The following is a 22432-nucleotide window of genomic DNA, read 5'->3' on the forward strand; positions in this document are numbered from 1 at the left end:
GCAATCAGCATAGCAGTGCAGCTCCCTGAACTCCAAACCTCATAGGCAGTGTAGGGCCTTCAGACCTTCACATGAGTGGATTGCACCACAGGAGAGAACTTAGAGGGTCTGCCGCTTTTATAGCAAGTGATAGCAAGTCTTTGTCAAAAGGGAGGCATTCCTGCAAGACATTGTCTCGCTTTTTAGAATTGCCAATTGCATGGTATATTTTCTCCCAATATTTTGCTATCCAAATCTCTGTCTTTTAGTAATGAGGAGGATTCAGGAAGATTCAAATATTACATTGTCACCTTAGTCGTCTTCCTCAAATCCCTAAACACATTATCTTAATCCAAGGATATTTGAAATATTTGTTGAATCAGGGGAATTTTTTTCACAGTCAATGAATTTAAGATAATAGGAACTATATAGCCCTCTCAGGTCCTTGCACTGTGCTGTTACCGAGTTTAGGATTAAATTTTCCCTCAAGTGCTTTAGATTTTTCACCCAGGGCTTCTAGATACATTTTTTCCCTCTCTTAACGACTAACTTTTATCTTTTAAGCTTCATTAATCTTCTTTGGAAGTAGTGGGTAATATAATAAATATATGATCAAATGAATGAATAAATGATGAATAAAATAATCCAAATTAACAGAAAACATTTGTTAAACAGCAAATTCAGCCAACCTTGGACAGTATAGTACTGTAGTATTTACTATTACAAAATATCTATTATGAAAAATAAGTGGACCCATGCAGTTCCAACCCGTGTTGTTCAAAGGTCAACTGTAATTGAAAAGCACTTTCAAAATAAAGTTGCAGCAGGAGAGAACACCAATGCTGAAAGTGCCCCATTGACAAAGTCTGTTTTAAACACAGGTCTGGCCCAAAAGTGTTCAACCGTTTCACAATAATGATTAAGTCGAAACTTTCCTGCCTACCTTACCAATCTTTCCTCCTCAATCTCTAATACCAGACGATGGCAACCTGAGTGTTAAACAAACAGCTGCTAGTAAATAGGTGAAGAGGTAATTAATAAAGAAGAAAGAAATCTCTTACAATCTCTTCTCCAAAGACAGGATACTTTCCAGGAGAACATCTTAGCTGGGAAGGAAGAAATTTGAAGTATTGATTAATATATTGAACTAGAGAATCTTTTTTAAAAAACAATATGATCATAGTACTTTCTATTAACTAAATCTGTTTATTTTTTTAAATTATGGAATATCTTGAGGTTTTATTCAACAGCAGGAAAAAGATTACCTCAAATCAGCAGGATGAAAGGGAGAGCAGAAAAGAAAAAACAGGCTTTTATAATTAAATTCCATATGCCCATATTAAGCTCACCATTTCAGTGTGGCTGGAGAGCAGAATGTAGTTGAAACATTTTTTTTTTTTCAGTTTTATTGAGATAAAATTGACATATAGCACTGTAATAAATTCTCTATCTCCCCTGAACAACTCAGTCTCTCCTGGGTCTTCAGGATGAAAGTTATTGGCCCCAAAGAGATTTCAAGGAGCCTATGTCCTTGAGAAATTCCACAGAAACTTGTATCAATATTTCTGCCACAAAGTCATCACCATTTTTTATCTTATATAAAACAAAAGCAATAATACATAATGTGCAATTTTATTAGAGCTCAGTTTGATATATGGAATTTCACAATTGAAGTGCAGTTTTTCTTTTACAGTAAAATTATCTTCAAGTGTGGAAGAAAAAACATAGCTTTGTATAAATATATCATTGTGTTTTGATGCAATAACTAGCCTTTCAATCAGGAATAAATGACAGGACAATTAAGATAAACCTTAAACTGGTATTAAAACAACTCAAATGATATTGATTTCACTTTATGGTTTTGCTTTAGGGTACAAGCTTGTAATACATCTCATTTCCCTGGCTTTTCTGGCTCCAAACAGAAGGTCTGTGACAAATAATGTTAATGACTCTTTACTCATGATTGACTGACTTACAAAAGCATTCCTGATATAACTTAGGTAACAACACTGCAGCATGTTACATGTTATTTTTTCAGTCCTAAAATCCCAGGTATATTCAAGGCCTTATATTTGTACTATAAATATATGACCACAGTTTTTTAGAACCTATATTCATACTTTATTACTTTAAAACTTGAGGACTACTGTATGAAAACTAATGCCATAAATCCTTTATGGTATTTTTGTCTCAAACACTCTAAGTATTTTATATAAATACACAGTTGACACAGCTACATTTTTAAAGAAAAAAAAATCTATCTGTCCAAGAAAACAATTTAATTGTGCAAAAAGCTTTGCTTGGAAATGTGATTTTAAAATGGTTATAGAATTTTATTAATACATTTCTGAAGCTAAGTGCATTGAGGCAAAGTTCTTCCATTGATCCCAAAAGTGGTTTGTTGAATTGATGACAAAGATGTGCAGTTAACCTTTCTAAATTACAGTGTAGATTATCATATGTATTTCTTCACATGTGTTATGCAGAAAAAATCATGTTTCATGAGGAAAACATTTTATATTGCTTTTACTGGCAATTAAAATTAAAATATTTAGTAGTCCAAGAGTGCATAAAATGGTTCTCCTTAACTTACATCTAAGATTAAGTGCCAGAACTTAAAAGACAGGAGGTATAATTTTCTTTATTCATGAGAACATCTGTTTAATTATTACAGTTAATTAATTATATATTTATTTTGCATTTTTAGTCTGAATTTCAGTTGGGATTGGTCTGAATTTAAAATGGGAGACTATTCACTCATTCACAAATATTTTTACCTTATATTCTATTTCTGGGAGCAGCAGTCATTTGATTAATAATGAAGTCCCAAAGCTATGCAATAGAAACTCCATGCCTTTTGTTTCAAAAATATCCACGATTTCAATAGCGGCAAACTAAGCCATATTAAATGCATATGAAACTGCTCATAGAAGTGAAATCTGTTAAGTCATATGTATTATAGAAATATCAATGTTTCCAGAAATGGAAAGCTTGAGCCACTATCTATACAACATAAACATAAAGTTCATTTTAATCATTAAAAATATGGGAAATAACAGAACATTATGAATCGACTGTGTTTCAATAAAAATTTAAAATATGGGAAAAATTATCAGGATTTGCTGCTAAATACATTGTCTTCATTTTGTTTATGAGCACAGTTATTGGCCCTCTACACTCTGTTGTTATATAATCAAGGTCAGGTCTTCTCTACAGGTTAAGATAGCACAAGTCTTTTTAATATTTTGCTAAAGATTTAGATAGCTGTTAGATTATTTTATTTATTTTTATCTCTTATAAAAAATGAAAGCCTTCTTTTCTTTTGGTGACATGTTCTATTTTGCCAAGTTTAACAAGAAGCCAAACTTACTGGTTGATTATTTTGAGGAAAAAAAAAGCTTCCCGTTGATTAACTACACAAAAGTAAATTTCAGCATTATGTTTAAATAATAGAAAGAAATATGGGGGAGAGTGTCAACATAGGAAGATTTTATAAATAGGTTGAACCTTCAGTGGGGTTCTCAATCCTGCTTGGCCTTTCCTAGGTCAAGCTAAACCAGATACAGTGACCTCGTTATTTGTTAATCTGGCAAAAGAGGAGAGTTAATGACCCTCCAGGGCCATCTGACCTTGTGTCTCTGAGAGACTGGCAGAAGAAAAGAGCAAAAGACTGAGTTTGAGGGAGGCCATTTATTTAGTGAGTGAGAGAAAGGAATAGCCATAAGAGGCCATGGAAAAAAGCAGTAAAATTTGTGTAATGATGATCGGTTAGTCAAACGAAAGAAGGCATTTCAAGAAAGGTAGAAAATGGCAAAAACTGCAAACGTTACAGATATTCAAGGAAATTTATGACTAATAAAAATATGTTGGATGACACTTACTTGGGATACACAGTGACTATAGCTAATGCCAAATAAATAGAAAAGACCTGCACGTGGATGAAAAGGAAACTATAGATCAAGGATTTCTTGGTTAAATCTACACAATAGACACAATTAAAAAATTTAGTGTATTCTTATTAATATTTATATTTTATGAGACATGCATTTCAGTTTAATTTACATACTATATAAATGTAAAAGCAGAAACAGAATTTTATGTTTCAGACATAAGAAACATAAATTTAGCCTGTCATTCTTTTTAACCATTATTCAAAACAAGTCTAGTAGTCAGTTCTTCTCCTGAAGGGAATTCATTTTTTTTATTCCCAGGAACTTTTGTAAGTTCAATTAATCAGTCTTATTGCTGTTTTTCTCCCTCTTGGTATCTTGTACCTAATTAGTTCCCTATGTAATATCTTAAAAATAATTACAGACAAACAATTTAAGGGAAATCATTATTTTAAATGCTATCACTTTCAATTTTGAAAGTCTGTTCCTAGTTATTAATTTACGGTATATTCTTGCCATCAAGATTTCCTGATAGAGATTGCTATGTTTATATTTTATTAAAATGCGCAAGACAGATACTCTATCCAGTCCAGCAGCTCAATTTCATTTATGGAAGATTTCTACTAGATGATATTCTATAAATGTTAAGATATACATGAGATTAAAAGAGGTAAATGGCAATTCTGTAAAAAAATATTTATTAAGAAAAATATTGTAATTCAGAAGATTTACCAATGCAACATCTCAAGATTAAAATATAACCTTAATAGAACAGCAGAGAAAAAGGCAGATAACTAAAACTCTGATATAATAAATTGTTTAAGATTCCTGAATTTGGTATCAGGCAGGCCTGGGTTCCAGATGCATCTTTGATTTTTACTAACCTTTCTAAGCTTTAGAATCTTCAAGATTATGTCAAGATAAATATGTCTATTCCTCTTAGGGTGTTTGAGAATTTTAAGCAAAATGATGCCTGCAAAGCATTTACCTTATTAGAGCACTGTAGACATACAATAACAAAAGCTATAATAATTATTATTATTGTTTTGTTATTACTAGCTGTGATATGTTTAAGTGACACTTAAAAATATAGCAATCACATACTAAAAGTGCTTCATTTATTCCTGTAGATTATTGTATACAAAGGAGTCCACATGTTTCTAAGCTCTTTGTGTAAACAATGGTTGTAGGCTGTGACATTTTAGAAACACAGTCATGACATCTTTTGGAGTCTTTAGATTTGAGTACCATTATCTTGATTGACAGCCAGATAATGTAAGTACAAAAAGAGACATTTTCCCCAAAAAGAATGGTCAAAATAATGTAATCATCCATGACAACATAGGGGAAAATATGCTAAAATATAATACTTAAGTTTTGCAACACTAAACAGAAAATTTGCAGTTTATAATGTCTTGGTACCTTGGGATGGAAAATCCAAACTTTTTCTGTAGGTAGGGAGATATGGTCCCCATTCTCTGATGTGGACTAAGTTGGTCTTTCCACCTGTACTTGGAACAGTTATTTGGTTGGAAGCAACAGGAACCACCTCTGACTGATTTATACTAAAAAGAACTTCTCAGTAGAATACTCTGTGACTTGTACAATCAAAGCAAAAGCTTAATAAGATTTAAGAAAGGACAAGAAAAGAGATAAGCTTCAGCAATCTTAGTCAGAAACTCAAAACACTGCTTTTGGGGGCAGTATCTTCAAGACAGCTGGGATCATGGACTTTGAAGCTCAAAGATCTGAGGGGGAGAATCTAATTAGCCTGGGTTGAGACATGTACACCTGGCCAAGTGTGGAGTGCAGAGCACTGTGATTGACAGTTCCACTAAGCACATGGAGTATGGAAGTACAGTAACCCAGGGGGAAAAATATGGAGTTCAATGTTCAAAATAAGGGAGGAAGTGATGTTGGGCAGACAAATCAAGGCAATTCTACTTAACTTTTCAAAAATCAATTTAGGGCCCAAATGTGGTTGAATGAAATGCTAAGCTGGGCACTGTGGGGACAGGTGTAGAGGAGTGGCATATTACTTGAAGTTTATAGTGCTAGATTTCATGTTCTGTCATAATGAAAATCTATTTTCAATTTTTACTATGACTGATGCTTAAAAATTTAAGTATCTGATTACTTGAATTTTTGAAGATTCACAAATTTATGTTGCAGCAAAAAATTATTTTTTTCTTATCAGATGTTTTGGAGAAGATTAAACATAACACTTGAATTTAGTGTCATATTGCAAGAACTATGAATCTCTACTTGACACATTTTTATTAACTACTTTCTAAGGACTAAATTTAGCCTGTTCATTGCACTAAATTGCTGTAGTTAAATTGCTTCATCTTGTATCGCCTCTACAATTTCTGCAAAAATCTAATTATTAAATATGCTGTGTACCAGATGACTAATGAACTAAGCAAAGATATACAGATAAAGAATAATTAGATTGTGTATTGCAAGATCACTTTTCTCTTTAATCATTCATTTTTTGTTAAGTCTTCACAACTAAATTACATAATGCCTGGGGAAATACCTTCTTACAGATGAGCAAGCAAACAAGTAAGCAAATTCATTTGATTTTAGGGGGAAAAATATAGGCTTAACTAGCATCATCCAGGGCTTGTTTATGCTGAAAAAGTAGAGTCACATGGTGTCTTTCCAGACTTTTTAGATACAAGAGATGACACTATAGAAAATGCATAGAAAGGAACCAATGAAGTTTATTTCAATTTTTTTTTCATTTTTGTGTATATGATGCGTTAGGTTCCAAGCTTCTAATCATGGCTTGGTCTTTCTGGTGACCAGTGTCCATCCAGGAGCCTGCCAAGAGTCACCTCATGAGAACCAACAGACATTCCTATCACTCATCACTCAGGAAATTACAAGGGTCTTAGGAGCTGTGTGTCAGGAACCAAGGTCAAAGACTAAATGTTAGAACAAAAGATTCTCCTAGTACCTCTACTTACAGCTTTAGGAGTTCTGTGTCAAGAACCAGGCACAGATATATATATATATATATGTATATATATATAAAATAAGAATATATACATAATACTATTATATATATAAAATAGTATTATATATAATAGCATTTTATATATATATATATAGTGTACTATTATATACACTTTTACATAGTTTGCTCACTATGCAAATGTTTTGAAAATAGCATGTATGCCAAAACACTTTTTTTTATGGACAACAACTCTAATGCTTTACATTTTTATGGTGATGATAGGCACATATCTGTTCATTATAACATTTAATCACCAAAATAATTCTATCGTTTTTCAACAGATTATAGATAAAGAAGCAGGCCTTTGTCCTTGTCCAAAATCAGTCCCAAAGTACTCAAGTATGTGGAAAAAATTTTTCTCATTTTGAATCCATGGTGTTTCTACTTTGCCTCAAGCTCTTATGAAGTAGGAATGTAGGATATTTTCAGCGAGGGATATATAGAAAGACTTCATTGAGCAGTTTTAATCTAAACAGGATTATCTACATAGTCTTTCAACCATTTTCCTGGTACAACTGAGAAGTTGGCTTGATTGCCCTGGCTCCATTCTATCACTCTATATTCTCAGCCTCCAGGGCACTTATTAAAATTTAGAAAACTTCAGAAATCCCCTAGTAAAATGTCAGTTTCTTGTGGTTTTAGTCATAGAAATATATCTAAAAACCTAATACCTAAATGTAAATTAAAATTTTATGCTAGTTGACACAAACTATCCTGCCCCACTCCCCACAAATCACAAACTTTAGAGAGGCTTAAGGATTATGTTGGATTTTTTAAATTACCCAAACTGAAGGAAGGCCTTAAAGTGAAATGGTTAAGAATATGTATTGTCAGAGTTTGGGTGAGAATCTTCTGCCTTTTCCTAGTTGTGTAATCTTAGACACGTCATTTAATCTCTCCAATCTCTGTTTTCTTCATCGATAAAATGTGGATAATCAATAACACTGTGTTTTTATGGGGATAAATTAAAATAATGCACAGAAAGCATTTAGCTCACTCAATTATTAAGTAATTGGTATTATCATTGTATTAGTCTGCTTGGGATGCCATAAGGAAATACCATAGACTATGTGGTTTAAGCAAAAGAAATTTTTTTCTCACAGTTCTAGAGGCTAGAAGTTCAAGATCAAGGTGTATCAGGGTTGGTTTCTGGTGATACCTCTCTTCCTGGATGGTAGATGACCACCTTCTCACAGTATCCTCACAGAGGCAGTTGGGTAGAGATAGAGAAACAGAGACAGGGACAGAGACAGAGACAGACAGGGAGAGAAAGTATTGGCTTTCTGATGTCTCTTCTTAGAAGGACACTAGTCCTTTTGGATCAGGGCCCCACACTTATGACCTCATTTAACCTGAATTACTTCCATAATGGTCCTGTCTCAAATTAGGGGCTAGAGCCTCAACATATGACTGTGGGGGAGACACAATTCAGTCCATAACAACCATTAGTGACTAGAGTCAGTAATGTTGTTTGTACATAAAAGAAAAGTACAAAAACTCCAATGTTTGCAATATCACAGAATTTTGCTTTTCCTAAATTTGTCATCTGTGAGCACCCTAAAACTTTTCTGTCTTCTCTGCATTTTATGTTTTTTAACAAGAGCAGTAATACGCCTGTTGTAGGCAGAAAAAATAATCTTCCCTTCTCCAAGAGATGCCCATGTCCTAACCCTTGGAGTTTATTGAATATGTCACCTTTCATGGCCAAAGGACTTCCCATGTGTGACTAAATTAAGGATTTGAGATGCTGTAGTTATCTTGGGTTATCTAAGTGGCCCCAATGTAATTATGAAAGTCCTTATAAGTGAAATAAGATAGGGCAGTCAGTGCCAGAGTGATGCAGAAGGAGAAGGACTCAGTCAGCCATTGCTAGCTTTGAAGATGGAAGGGGACTATGAACCAAGGAATGCAGGCAGGCGAATTCTAGAAGCTAGAAAAGGCAACAAAACAGATACACCCCTAGAGCCTCCAGAAACGAATGTAGACCTGCACACATCTTCATTTTAGCCCAGTGATACCCCTCTGCCCTACAGAACTCTAAGATAACACATTTATATTGTTTAAGCCACTAATTTACAGAAGCAATAGGAAACTAATATGATGCTCATATTTTCTTTGCATTAAAGAGAAGAATCTTCTACCTGTACTGCTATTAAATACTTTAACATATTATTCAAAATACTATTTTTTTCTCTTCCTTCAGCAATGCTGTAGGCATTTATAAATGCTTCAAGTCATTACTCATTACTCAGACTGATAACCAGATATAGAAGGGGTGACTGCAATAGTCTGCCCTTTGAAATAAAATTATCTCTTTATTCAGAAACATTTTATTTGGTTTCTACTGTTTGCTTGCCTGTATTCTAGGAACCGGTGGGAACTGATCTCTGGTCTCTAATGGACAGTTACCTTGTTTTTATTACAAATCTTATTTTTATTATGAAGAGAGACTTGAGGATGAATTTTAGCCATGTCTGGATATAAAGTCTGGCTCTTCCTTATAATAGTGACTTAATTTCTTTGTCTTAATATCTTTATCTGAAAAGCAGAAATGACAATCTACTTCATGGATCATTTAAAAGGTTTTAAAGAGATACTGTAAACAAAAAAGCCAATACAAGGACTGTTACAGAGAAACTATTCAAAAAAGAGCAATGCATCTTCCTTTCCTTCTGTCAAAATATGGTAAACCAGAGTTTGCTTATTAATTTCTTCTTGATGGATTCTTTTCTACCTTTTTGGACAAAGCTCCTTTATAGTCTCAAGAAAGAAGAACGTAACGTTTCTCTCTGTTGTGTGTTTGTGTGTGGGAGGGGGTGTCTGTGTGTTTAGGGACAGGTATGACAATTCAAGACTGCCTATGGGACATTAGTCTTTAGAGTCAATGTACATTTTCAAGTGCTTAGTAAATTGCATTTTCAAGACACAATCTTTTTGTTTGTTGGCTTGGCTTTTTGTTTATTTATATAATTTACCAAATTTATCAATCATTGTTTCTGTTTAAATAAAACAACTTTGGGCTTAAATATATACTTTTGTTTATGACTGTGTATCAAAAATACAAAGTTCATTTATTGTTCCATTCAAACATAATTATTTTCTCTCAGCTATGATTCTGAATTTTAGGATAAAATGATTCTTTCTAGGCTTGTAATGTCCACAGAATATTTTTACATCAAATACTGTATAGTGTGTGTCTTCCTCAAAGACTGTTGACTTTTTAAAATAAGTTCTTCATAAATTTGTAGTCCTGTCATGTAAATAAAAGTATGGATAGTTAATATGGTACTTTTACTGTCTTCCAACAGTATTTCATACTATTTAAATTCTTCTATTTGCAGTAAAAATATATGTATTTTTCCACTACATTATTTGATATTCCATATATAATATCCCACATGAAAAAAATTTCTTTTATAATTCAATGCTAGAAATTATTATTTTTTTAAATTTCATGGTATTAATATTCTTCCTCATTCAGATAAAATAATAATAATAATAATAATACTTTCTCTCTCCTACCTCGAGAGTCAGGAAGCTCTGAGACATTTGAAATAGTGATGCCATCATGTACTGTATTTAGTGCTTTACATTTATTTATTCATTTTACCATGTTGTTGTTGAGAAACTAACTCAGAAAGGGTAAGTAACCTGTGTAAGGTCACACCATGTACATGGAGTATTACTGGCATTTGACCCAGGCTCTGGCTCCATAGCTTGTGCTTAAATTTGTTTATTTCCCAGTTTACAACTACAGCAGTTTTATTGGTCCTTATGACTCCTGTATTAAACTGTTTTTGTGGAAAGAGATGGAGTTTAATAGATACAAATGAATTAAAATAGTGTTTGTTTATTCTGAATGGAAACATACTGAGCTAAAAGTCATCATCATTCCTGTTGCAAATGCCTCTAAATGCATCAATGTGGTCTCAGCATTAGCACAAAATGCTAGCAATGCCAGTGAAAAGAAATAATATTGCATTCTTAGCTTCTGTTTTGCTGGTTACTGTTTACAGGGAAACTTAGTTTATTAAATTTTCCTAATGGGAAAAATACGTTAATATAGACACAAAGCCAAACTTTAATTAATATTTAGAATATTACTCCCCTGATTATCTCCTCATCACTATAGTTGTAAAATTGTCAATGTCGTCATTTTCTTCACTAAAAGACTTAGCTAAAAATCAAGTGTATATTAAAAAAAAAAATCAAATGTATATTATAGTAATCTGAGTGTAAGTTGAAGCCAGCAGTTACATGCAGTTATTTCTTTAATTCAGTTATTAACCTTTCAGCCAACACATATACAAAAATGTCTGTTTTAGATACAAGCAATTAAAATCATGCAAAAACTAATTAAATCAACATCAAAGCTAAATTAGAAAACTACTAAAATGAACCTCAAAATATTGTCTCTCTTGCTGCCTAACTACTTAAAATAAGCATTGTATATAAATATGACTAAGTACAATTCCTGCAGAGCAAAAAGCTGAGAGATAAGAAACAGTGACTTTTCTCATTCTAACATACTTATTTTTCAAAAGATCATGTAAATATATTGTATTCCTAATTCCATCTAATGAACACACTATAACACATTTCTTCTATACTTTTTTTTCAAACTCTATTTTCTTAGTGAATAACTATCTATAAACCCTTTAGTAAGATCAGATTACATGCTTATCTCAGATGATCCTTTTGTTCTTAAACATTCCTTTATCTATAGAAATAGTCATTTATCTGGCATATAAACTAAGGCAGAGGAACAGAGAGGAAGTTAACAATAGTGTAAGAACCAAGAATCTTCAGGGTAATTCCAGACAGCCCATGGAATTATGAATGGTTTTAGATTTAGTATTTTCCTAATACTAAACTTTAAAAAAAGTCTGTTAACTTTAAGAGAGATATGCTTACTCTTAACAACAACATGCCATTGCTTGGCACTATGATTTTTTAAGGGCTTAAATATGTATCATCTCATTTCATTTATGGGGATAAAATACAGTGATTCATTCTATTTAAGCGAATATCAGGTAGGGGAGTGGTAGCAATTTTAGTCTAATTCAACATTTATTAAACACCTACTGTGTAGAAGTCATGGTGCTTCTAAAATTTAGTTTTCCAGTAAAGTACATACAAAAATAGTATTAAAGGAAAAATAGCATAAAAGATACGTGTGTGTGTGTGTGTGTGTGTGTGTGTACATGCACTTTAAAGAGGATCTAACTTTGATCTCTTGGCACCAGCAAAGTAACAAATATATAACTCTGGTATTTCAAGCATTTTTTGAAAGTTCTGTGCAATAGAACCACATTATGATACAATTCAAAAAAAAAAAATCTATGTAATGTGTTAGACCACAAAGAATATTTAACAATAAGAAAAACACCATCCTTGGCTTCAAGGTTTTACAGTCTAATCTAGTGTATGTTTTCTATCAGACTAAGCTCCTGTATTCCCAAGTATTACAGTCAATATTTCTTTGATGTTTATATGCTAGTAATAATTACAGATATGGTTGGAGTTCACAGCATACGGATTGAGGGAATGTCAGGAACAGATGCCAACGGGCAGTGACAGGGGTGGAGGTGAATGGGATTGAACCCCTGACTTTAAAGAATGCAGTGAAGATGGCGATGACCAATATTTGATCAAATAATTGCAGCCAATTTTAATTGAGTCCCATATCGAAGGCATGTGCACGTAAATGGGCTCAGGACAGGGCATTGTTATATATTTACACACACTTTCCATTTTATCTTTATTTCTCTAGCCAATCTCTCTCTCTCTCTCTCTCTCTCTCTCTCTCTCTGTGTCTCTCTCTCATTTTAACTAGGGTTTTTCAGCCTCATCACATTGACATTTTGGGCTGGATAATTTTTTGTCATAGGGGCTTGTCCTGTTCATCACTGGATGTTCTCAGCATCTCTGGCCTCTACCAGCTAAATTCCAGTAGCACTCCCCCCACTGTCCCACCCTTTGTAGTTATTACTACCAGAAATGTCTCTGGATAGGCAAAATCAATCATGGTCTAGAACCATTGCTTTAACTCCTTGGAACATTATTCAGAAAGTATTTTATGAGAACCTGATGCAATGTAGGCAATAGGTTGGTCATGTGGATAGAAGAAACAGATTCATCTTGAGAATAATAAGGGTTCCCTAAGAAGAGAAAAATAACCGTACAGAATTAATTACTAAAAGTAAAGGAAAGGGAAAAATATCCAAACCAAATTTCGTTTTGAAAAACATAGAGTCAAGTTAAAGTTAATGGTATTTTGACTATCAGTTACTCTTCTGAACACTTTTCACCTTGTTTAGGATGTCTAACATAGAACAGAAGATCTACTCAAGGAGCTTTATATCCTGACTTGTATTTCCTTTTCTGAGCTTTAATTCTTAATAGTTCTATTTTCTCTTTCTTTAAACTAGTAAGTACCAGGAACGTAGCTCACATTTTGTTGCCTCAAGGGTCACTTCTGGAACTTCCTGACTCAATGCAAAGGTACTGCCCAAAGAGAAGTTTCTCTCATACAGAACTGGAGAAAAAGAATGTCAGTGAAGGAAGGGAAATGAGGCGCTGGGCCCCAAAGTGCATAGAAGGATACAATGTCTTTTAACCAAAACACTTGCCAAGCAATCTTTCATCCAGTTTAATTTCCTTCATCCCCGGTGGTTCTCCTTGGAAGCCTGTCATTGTCTCACCCAACCATAAGGAAGACTGCAAGAGGGTATTAGGTCATCAGGCACTTGTGTTGTCCTTCTCACAGTATTCTCTTATCCATTTTATCAACACCACTTTCCTTTCTCCCCACCCACCCTGCATCTTTCTTGTTCTATGCTTCATAACTACCTTAAAAAAATGATATAATATGGAGGGAAAAAAAGATTCTTCAGATACTCAAGGAGGTAAATAGTATATTCCCTTAAACGAATTTAAATGAGAGTTGCTTCCAAGTTTCTGCCTTAGAAATAATCAAAACCCAAATTAGATGAAAGATCGTGATACAGTCCTTAGTCCTTACACACACCTAGTGAAAGTGTATGAGCCTCAGAAATCTATGGTGTCATGGACATTGTTAATGAATCAGAAAATCTAAGTGGATGCTATTCTAGTGATTAAACTATAGGGGTACTTTAATTATTTTTGGACTGGCCAACATTTATTTTATGTTCCTTAATTAGATACATCACAATTTCCACTCTCCTGCTTTATTCAAGTATAATTGACAAACTGTATATATTTAAGTTGTACAGTGTGGTGTTTTGATATACATATATACTGTGAAATGATTGCCACAAGTTAGTTTTCACATCCATCAACTCACATTTGTGTCCTGTTGTGTGTGTGTGTGTGTATATGTGTGTTTGGTGAGAACATTTTAAATCTATTCTCTTAGCAGATTTAAGTACATAGTACAGTATTATTAACTATCATCACCATGCTGTGCTTTAGATCCTCAGTTTTAGTTTGACTTATTTTTTAAAAAAGATTATCAAATTAGCTCCTTTGATTCCAGAAATTTAAAATTGCTACTAAGATGAAAATGGGTTTCATTTTGGATGAACTCTGTTGGTGGCTGACCAGGGTGCAATTTGAAGCCCTGGTACTGTAGGATAGAGAAGCATAGTCTATCATTAACCTTACTTCCCTGCTGGTACGCTTCTTTGTTGACCTAGTAAGTTTTTCTTTTTGATTCTAGCTTCTCCAGTTCAGGAATGGTGGGAAATAGGCCAATAGGGGAGAAACTAAATGAATAGCAGTAGGACAGGTGTAAAACCTTGTGGTTAACTCTCTTGTCTCACTGACCTTTCCCGAGTTAAGCAAAAAGGAGCCTTTTTCTAAATTCTTACTAGGACAATGAAGATTATTCATTCATTTAATCGACACATATACTATACACCCATGATCCACCCACTGTGCCAGTAGGTTGGTGTTAATTAGTTATAGCTGAGGATACAATAAAGTAATAACATCTGGGTTTGCCTGATAGTTTGTAGATCAATTGCCGTATATTTGATCTACTTGAAATGCATGAGAAAAGTTTACTTAGATAATACATCAAAATATTTATGTAATTTGAATCTACTTTTTGCAAAATGTTTACCAGTTATTCCTCATTTTATCTGGTTTGTAAGTTATTTTCATTTATCAGATTCTTTGTAAAGGGTCATTCTTGTACTAGTAAAAAGTGCTACATTTTTCCTTAAAAGTGCGATGATTGAGGGAGTGAGATTTTAACATGTGATGAAATGTATTCTTTATAGTATATTTAATGTGGTTTAAATTATAAAACCCAGTATTTATAAGTCATACAATAATCATCTCTCCAGCTACATCTTTTCCAATGAATGCTAGATAGCCTCTAATGCATGATAAAATTTGTTTTCCCGTTGTGGAAATAAGCACCTCACCCAAACATTGTTTACTTCTAATCTTTATATATATATATATATATATATATATATATATATATACACACACATACACACATATATGCATATATATATAATACTACATGTTAAGATAATATCATTGCTAGTTCTATACTTAAGAATAAAAATATTTTTAAATTTATGGCAGACTATTATTTCATAAGGTGTTTTATATATTTATGTCACTTTGGTGTAATTTGTAATGTGTGTGAAGTATTTGTAAATATGAAAGGTTGAATTGTTTTATTAAAATTAGCAAAACACAATAGTGTCTATTAAATCAAGTAAGATGAATTAACAAGACATTATAACTAAAAGAAATAGCAGCAACTTAACATTATGTTGCCAGAAACATCATTATCAATGTCCTCTTTGGGTATGGGGTATTAAGCATGCCAATTAGGAATGACTTTCTGATTTAAGTTTCTTCCACTGTTCAAAAGAAAGTACAGTAATTATTTACTCCAGTCCATCTTTTTCTAATTAATGACCATCAATAAAAAATATATTATTTCTTTTCCTCCAGGCAATAGAGCTAAAGTGTATATTGAGATTCAGGATGAAAATGATCATCCCCCAGTGTTTCAGAAAAAACTCTACATTGGAGGTGTATCTGAAGATGCAAAAATGTTTTCTTCTGTGCTCAGAGTTAAGGTATGAGAACATTTATTAAGATACAGAACTAAAAAGTCAAAGAGATCATATTTTGTAGATAAACTATAACCATGTAATTTATATTAACTGAGTACATTTTCATAGTTTAAACAAAAGTCTGAAACGGATAAATGAGTTTAATTAGTCAAACTAAATACAGATTAATTATGAGGTGAATACTAAGCAACTTTTTGTGCTTTATTTTTACTATAAAAGTAGGAACAAATTATTTATGATGTTTTACATTGAATAAGGTATCAAAATATCTGTTTTCCTAGTATATTTGTATGCCTTTAATATTCAGGATTAATTTACAATAACTCCAAAGAGTCTCAAAATGGAGTTTCTTGTAGCAAATATAAAATTACTATTTTCTGATTGAAGAAATAATGTAATAAATTTTGTAATTCTTTTTTCTTCAATAATTTTTTAAAATTCAAGATGCTAGTTAAATCAATGTAAAAAATAACACTACTAACACTACTAACATTAGTACTTTAGTAAAGATTTTTTAAAACCTTCATATGTCAGAAATGTTAGAATTTAAAAACACAATATCATAGACTAAAGTTGATAATTTTCAATTTTTCTTTAGTTAATTATCAAATACGTTTTCAGATTTTTTTCAATAGTACATAAAGTTGAAATAGTTTTATAACTAAAAAATAAATTTGTAAATATTGCGTTACATTGAGGAAATTTTATAGGCTATAGGATTTTAGATTATTAATTACAGAGTTATATTTCTGAAGCTATTTTAATAATCAATTTTTAAAATAGCTATTAGCATACAAACATAAAACCTAAATATTTCTGAGCAAATCCAGCTATTGATTGCCTATAGTTTTGCATATGAGTAGTTGCCTTTCTTTCCCTATTACCAGGAGTACCATGATTGAGCTCTTCTTACATATGATTTTATCACCTTAACATCCTTAAGTAAGAAAGAGAAAAATCAACCAAGCAAATAAAGCATGTGTGTTGTACTTGCAAAATAGCTCTTCCACAGTGCCAAATTCTGACTCCTGATTTGAATCACCAGTTGCAACTAAAATTGGTGTACAAATTCAAGCCAATTACATTATATCCAACTTGCATTATGATTTACAGGTAGCAGTCCTTTGTAGTTGATTTTTATCTTATTTTACATTTTAGTCCTATTAACGATTGATTCAGTTTATTCATTTAGTCAGTAAATAATTTTGGGGTGTTTATAGTGTGAGTTGTTCTAGAAGTTGGACATAGAGCAACTAAAAAATAATCAAACAAAAAACCCCCAAACTTCCCACCCTAGTAATGCAAACAAACTAATAGAAGAAACAAATTGTAGATCAAGAAAACAGGAACTATTAACATAAAGTCATGTGGTCAAGAGAGAAACTTGTCTATTTCTAGGTAAGGAGCATTCTGGGCATTCCAATATAAAGTCTCTAAAGTTGGAGGGAATTTGGGGAGGTCAGTGTGACTGAAAAAGACTGGCTGGGGATGAGACTGGAAATGCAGCCCAGGACCAGAATACGGGATTTATTTTAGATGTGCTTAGAAAGAAAGTTTTTGAATGGTTTTGTCTAGAAGTGTGACATAATCCAATATAAAAGGATTATTCTGGATGTTGTGCAGGGTGGGATGTGGGAGTAGATACACAGTGTTTTTAGACAAGAGTAGAAACAGAGCCCAATGCATCACTAGTCCAGGCAAGATTTGGTAGTGACTTGAACCATGGTGTAGAATGGGGAGATGATGAGAAGGAAGTAAAAAGGAAGCCAAAAGGATTTGCTGATGGATTATATGTGGGGCATTAGAGAAAATCAAGGTTGACTCTGAGGGTTTTGTTCTGAACAGGTCCCCATTGCTCCCTCGGGAATTATGGTGCAAAAATCAAGAGTTCACTTCTGGATATTCCATGTTTGTGAGGCATTTTCAATATGCAAGCATGATTCTTGGCAAGATGGTTACAGGTGCTGATTTAGATTCAGGAAAGAAATTGCAGGCCAGGATGAAATCATGATATTAAAGAAAATGGATGTAGGTAGAAAAGTCCAGGGACTTCCCTGGCGGTCCAGTGGTTAAGACTTCGCCTTCCAATGCAGGGTGTGCAGGTTTGATCCCTGGTTGGGGAGCTAAGATCCCACATGCCTCACAGCCAAAAAACCAAAACATAAAACAGAAGCAATATTGTAACAAATTCAATAAAGACTTGAAAAATGGTCCACATCAAAAAAACAAAAAGCTTAAAAAAAATGTCCAAAGACTAAGCCTTAGGAACTCAATACTTAGAGATCAGGAAGCCGATTCATCAAATCATGCTGAGAAATTGCTGCCATGAGGTAGCAAGAATACTAGGAAAATGTATAATAGGGTCCCTGAGACTCGTAAGAACTAAATTGCTGAAAGAGGGAGTGATCAACTGTCAAGCGCTGCTGTGAATAGAGTGCCCCTGTGTATTTTTACATGACCACTCATGCTAATAGAAGTAATACTGTAGTGGAGAAAAAAAATAAGCTAAATGCTAAAATATTCCATTAATGAAGGAGATTATTCAAGAAACCTATAGATGACGGCAGTAAGAGAATTTAATGGGTGATATTATCTGATGATGGCATTTACTTCAGAAGAATTGCGAAAAGGTGGCAAAGGAGATAGAATAATGTTCTAGAAGCAGTGATTCAGAGACAGGACACGTGCCACCTGTCTACCTCTAGGCATTGTGCTATGTCAGATATGGGAGCCACTTTTTGAGTCAGCCTTAGAAAGCAGTATCGTATGTAGGGGAGAGGACCAGGGTGGGAAGAGTAAAAAAGTAATGGTAATATTCAAAGGGAAGGTTGAATATTTAGGCGATATTGCTGATGATGGACTATGAATTCCAAGGAATCCTGGTGAAAGGTTGGTGGTGGAAGTAAAGGTGAAGTGGGAAACTGAATCAAATTAGGGTGTGTGAAGAGCTACATGGGAAGAAATATCTGGGGGGTGAGAGATGCATCGGAGAGAAGCCATGGACTACTTTTGATGATGTAGACAGGGATGGGATTGATTATTTCTCCAGGACTACCAAGAATTCCATAGGACAGTCCTTTCTTCAATTGATCAGTGGGTTATTCAGGCTAGGGAGAGGGGTCCTTTTCAGGAAACCAATTTCATGCCATATAATATTCTATGTAGGAGGGGAGACAGAGACAGAGAAGGGATGTGAGAAAAAGCATAGCAATGTATTGATGCAAGTATATGCTGTTATGATTAATTCAGTTAGGAAAGCACAAATTGTTATGTGGATTCAAGGGAAGGAGACATTTTCATTGGTAAAGAACATAAAAGTTTTCCTGGGGGATGAAGAATTTGAGTGGCACTGAAGAGCCATTAGACTTTCTCAAAGTGCAAATGAGAATAGTCTAAGCAGAGGAAACACAAAGCCAAACCCAGAAAAAACAAAGTGCAGAGTGTGTTTGTGGAACAGTGATAGGAGGCAAGGACCTTAGGAAGTGATGGGGGTAATAAATCTTCAGTGGTGAACATTTTCAAATGCTGCCTTTAGCCTTGAAGCCTGGAAGCTTCTCCTTTACAAATTTAATCGGAGTGAAAGTGAGTTAAGCAAGTCTTTTCAATTCATACTTAGGGCAGCAAAAAATGTTATTAGAAATAGCCCTGGATCAGGGCCAGCCAAGCCCAAATCTTGGCAGAAGATGATTTAAAAAACAGGGAATCAGCCTACGATTGTGAAAGAGGCTTTTTACCACTTACTGTATAATATTGGGGTAATGTTAGATTTTATCCACCATACACGCAAGTTAAATTTTTTTAGTCCATCATGAAATCATAAAGATAAATTTTTTTAAAATTGTGTTATGTGTAGGAACGGTAAGAGGAAACATATTAGAGGATTTACTAAGAAATATGAGACTAAAATATCAATGAATAAAACAATACTTACTATTTTCAAATATGGACAGTGGATTAAAGGCATTACTAAAAGTATGTTAGGAGAAAGGCAACACAATGAGAGCATTATTGAAATTAATTATTCAATATAAGTGATAGTAAAAGAAGGAAAATTTTGTATATATATATATGTTTGTGTATGGGTGCACTCTGAAATGGTATACCTAATATGCTTAGAGACCTATTTAAAGTTCTTTTTTTTTTTTTTTTAGAAAATATACATTGTATACCTAGTGTGTGTTGAAAATACAGAGGCAAACAAAACAGACTGTCCTCTGCCTTTATAGAGTTAGCATTCTAATAAACTAGACCAAAAAAGCAGGTAATTATTAAGGCTTTTATTTAAACACACATGTAAAGATTTGGATTCTGGCTCAATGATATGAATGTTCATATCATGGTAAAGTAATTCCTGGATTGTGTCAAAGGACACAGAACAAGAGAATTAATTAGGGACTACCTGCTACATTTGCTATGGTTTAATGCTGATAACTGTCACAACTGATTCTTCAAAACTGATTTCCATTGATCACACCAATCAGTCATTTTAATTGCAGGGAGAGAGAGAAGAAAATCAACTTGTAATTTTTCTCTTCAGTCTTTAATACAAGAATTAATGTCCTTTAAAAGTATCACCCTTAGCATATACCCAAAAGAATTGAAAGCAGGGACTCAAACAGGTATTTGTATATCAGTGTTCATAGCAGCATTATTCACAATAGCTAAAAGGTGGAAACAACCTATGTGTCCAGTAATGGATGAATGGATAAACAGTGATTGCTTTACAATGTTGTGTTAGTTTCTGCTGTAAAATGAAGTGAATCAGCTATATGTATACATATATCCCCTTCCTCTTGGACCTCCCTCCCCACCCCCATCCCACCCATCTGTGTCATCACAACACCAAGCTGAGCTCCCTGTGCTTTATAGCAGGTTCCCAGTAGCTTTCTATATTACACATGGTAGTGTATTTATGTCAAACCAAATCTCCCAATTCATCCCACCCTCCCCTTCCCCCACTGTGTCCACATGTCCATTCTCTACATCTGTGTCTCTCTTCCTGCCCTGCAGACAGGTTCATCTGTACCATTTTTCAAGATTCCACATATATGCATTAATATATGATATTTGTTTTTCTCTTTCTGACTTACCTCACTCTGTATGACAGACTCTAGGTCCATCCACATCTCTATAAATGACCCAATTTCATTCCTTTTTATGGCCGAGTAATATTCCATTATATATGTACCACATCTTCTATATCTGTTCATCTGTCAATGGACAGTTAGGTTGTTTCCATGTCCTGGCTATTGTAAATAATGCTGCAATGGACATTGCGGTACATGTGACTTTTTTTTTTTTTTTTTTTTTTGCGGTACACGGGCCTCTCACTGTCGTGGCCTCTCCCGTTGCGGAGCACAGGCTCCGGACGCGCAGGCTCAGTGGCCATGGCTCACTGGCCCAGCCGCTCCACAGCATGTGGGATCTTCCCGGACCGGGGCACAAACCCGTGTCCCCTGCATCGGCAGGCATACTCTCAACTACTGTGCCACCAGGGAAGCCCAACACATGTGACTTTTTGAATTATGGTTTTCTCAGGGTATATGCCCAGTAGTGGGATTGCTGGGTCATTAGATAGTTCTATTTTTAGCTTTTTAAGGAACCTCCATACTATTCTCCACAGTGGCTGTATCAATTTACATTCCCATCAACAGTGCAAGAGGCTTCCCTTTTCTCCACACCCTCTCCAGCATTTATTGTTTGTAAATTTTTTGATGATGGCCACTCTGACAAGTGTGTGATGGTACCTCATTATAGTTTTGATTTGCATTTCTCTAATAATTAGTGATATTGAGCATCTTATCATGTGCCTCTTCGCCATCTGGATGTCTTCTTTAGAGAAATATGTATTTAGGTCTTCCACCCATTTTTGGATTGGGTTGTTCAGTTTTTTGATGTTGAGCTGCATGAGCTGCTTGTATATTTTGGAGATTAATCCTTTGTCCATTGCTTCGTTTGCAAATACTTTCTCCCATTCTCAGGGTTGTATTTTTGTCTTATTTATGGTTTTCTTTGCTGTGCAAAAGCTTTTAAGTTTAATTAGGCCCCATTTGCTTGTTTTTATTTTCATTACTATAGGAGGTGGGTCAAAAAAGATCTTGCTGTGATTATGTCAAAGAGTGTTCTTCCCATGTTTTCCTCTAAGAGTTTTACAGTGTCTGATCTTACATTTAGGTCTTTAATCCATTTTGCATTTATTTTTGTGTATGGTATTAGCGAGTGTTCTAATTTCATTCTTTTACATATAGCTTTCCAGTTTTCCCAGCACCACTTACTGAAGAGGCTGTCTCTTCTCCATTGTATATTCTTGCCTCCTTTGTCATAGATTAGGTGACCATAGGTGTGTGGGTTTATCTCTGGGCTTTCTATCCTGTACCATTGATCTATATTTCTGTTTTTGTGCCAGTACCATGCTGTCTTGATTACTTAGCTTTGTAGTATAGTCTGAAGTCCAG

At 34.0% G+C, this 22432-nt stretch overlaps 1 protein-coding gene across 16 annotated transcripts in view; it reads left to right on the top strand.

Moving 5' to 3' along the window:
- The window catches only part of PCDH15 (protocadherin related 15), a 718778-nt gene that overhangs the window by 619455 nt on the left and 76891 nt on the right, over window positions 1-22432 (top strand). For all 16 annotated transcript variants that reach the window (XM_027111903.1, XM_027111902.1, XM_027111901.1 and 13 more), the window contains one exon: window positions 15853-15980. In XM_027111903.1, coding sequence (XP_026967704.1) covers window positions 15853-15980 — 128 coding nt within the window. The remainder of the gene's footprint in view (window positions 1-15852; window positions 15981-22432) is intronic.

This window comes from Aethalodelphis obliquidens, unplaced genomic scaffold (assembly GCF_003676395.1).
Source record: "Aethalodelphis obliquidens isolate GAN/ISIS:26980383/991018 unplaced genomic scaffold, ASM367639v1 scaffold11, whole genome shotgun sequence".
NCBI classification, from domain to species: domain Eukaryota; kingdom Metazoa; phylum Chordata; class Mammalia; order Artiodactyla; family Delphinidae; genus Aethalodelphis; species Aethalodelphis obliquidens.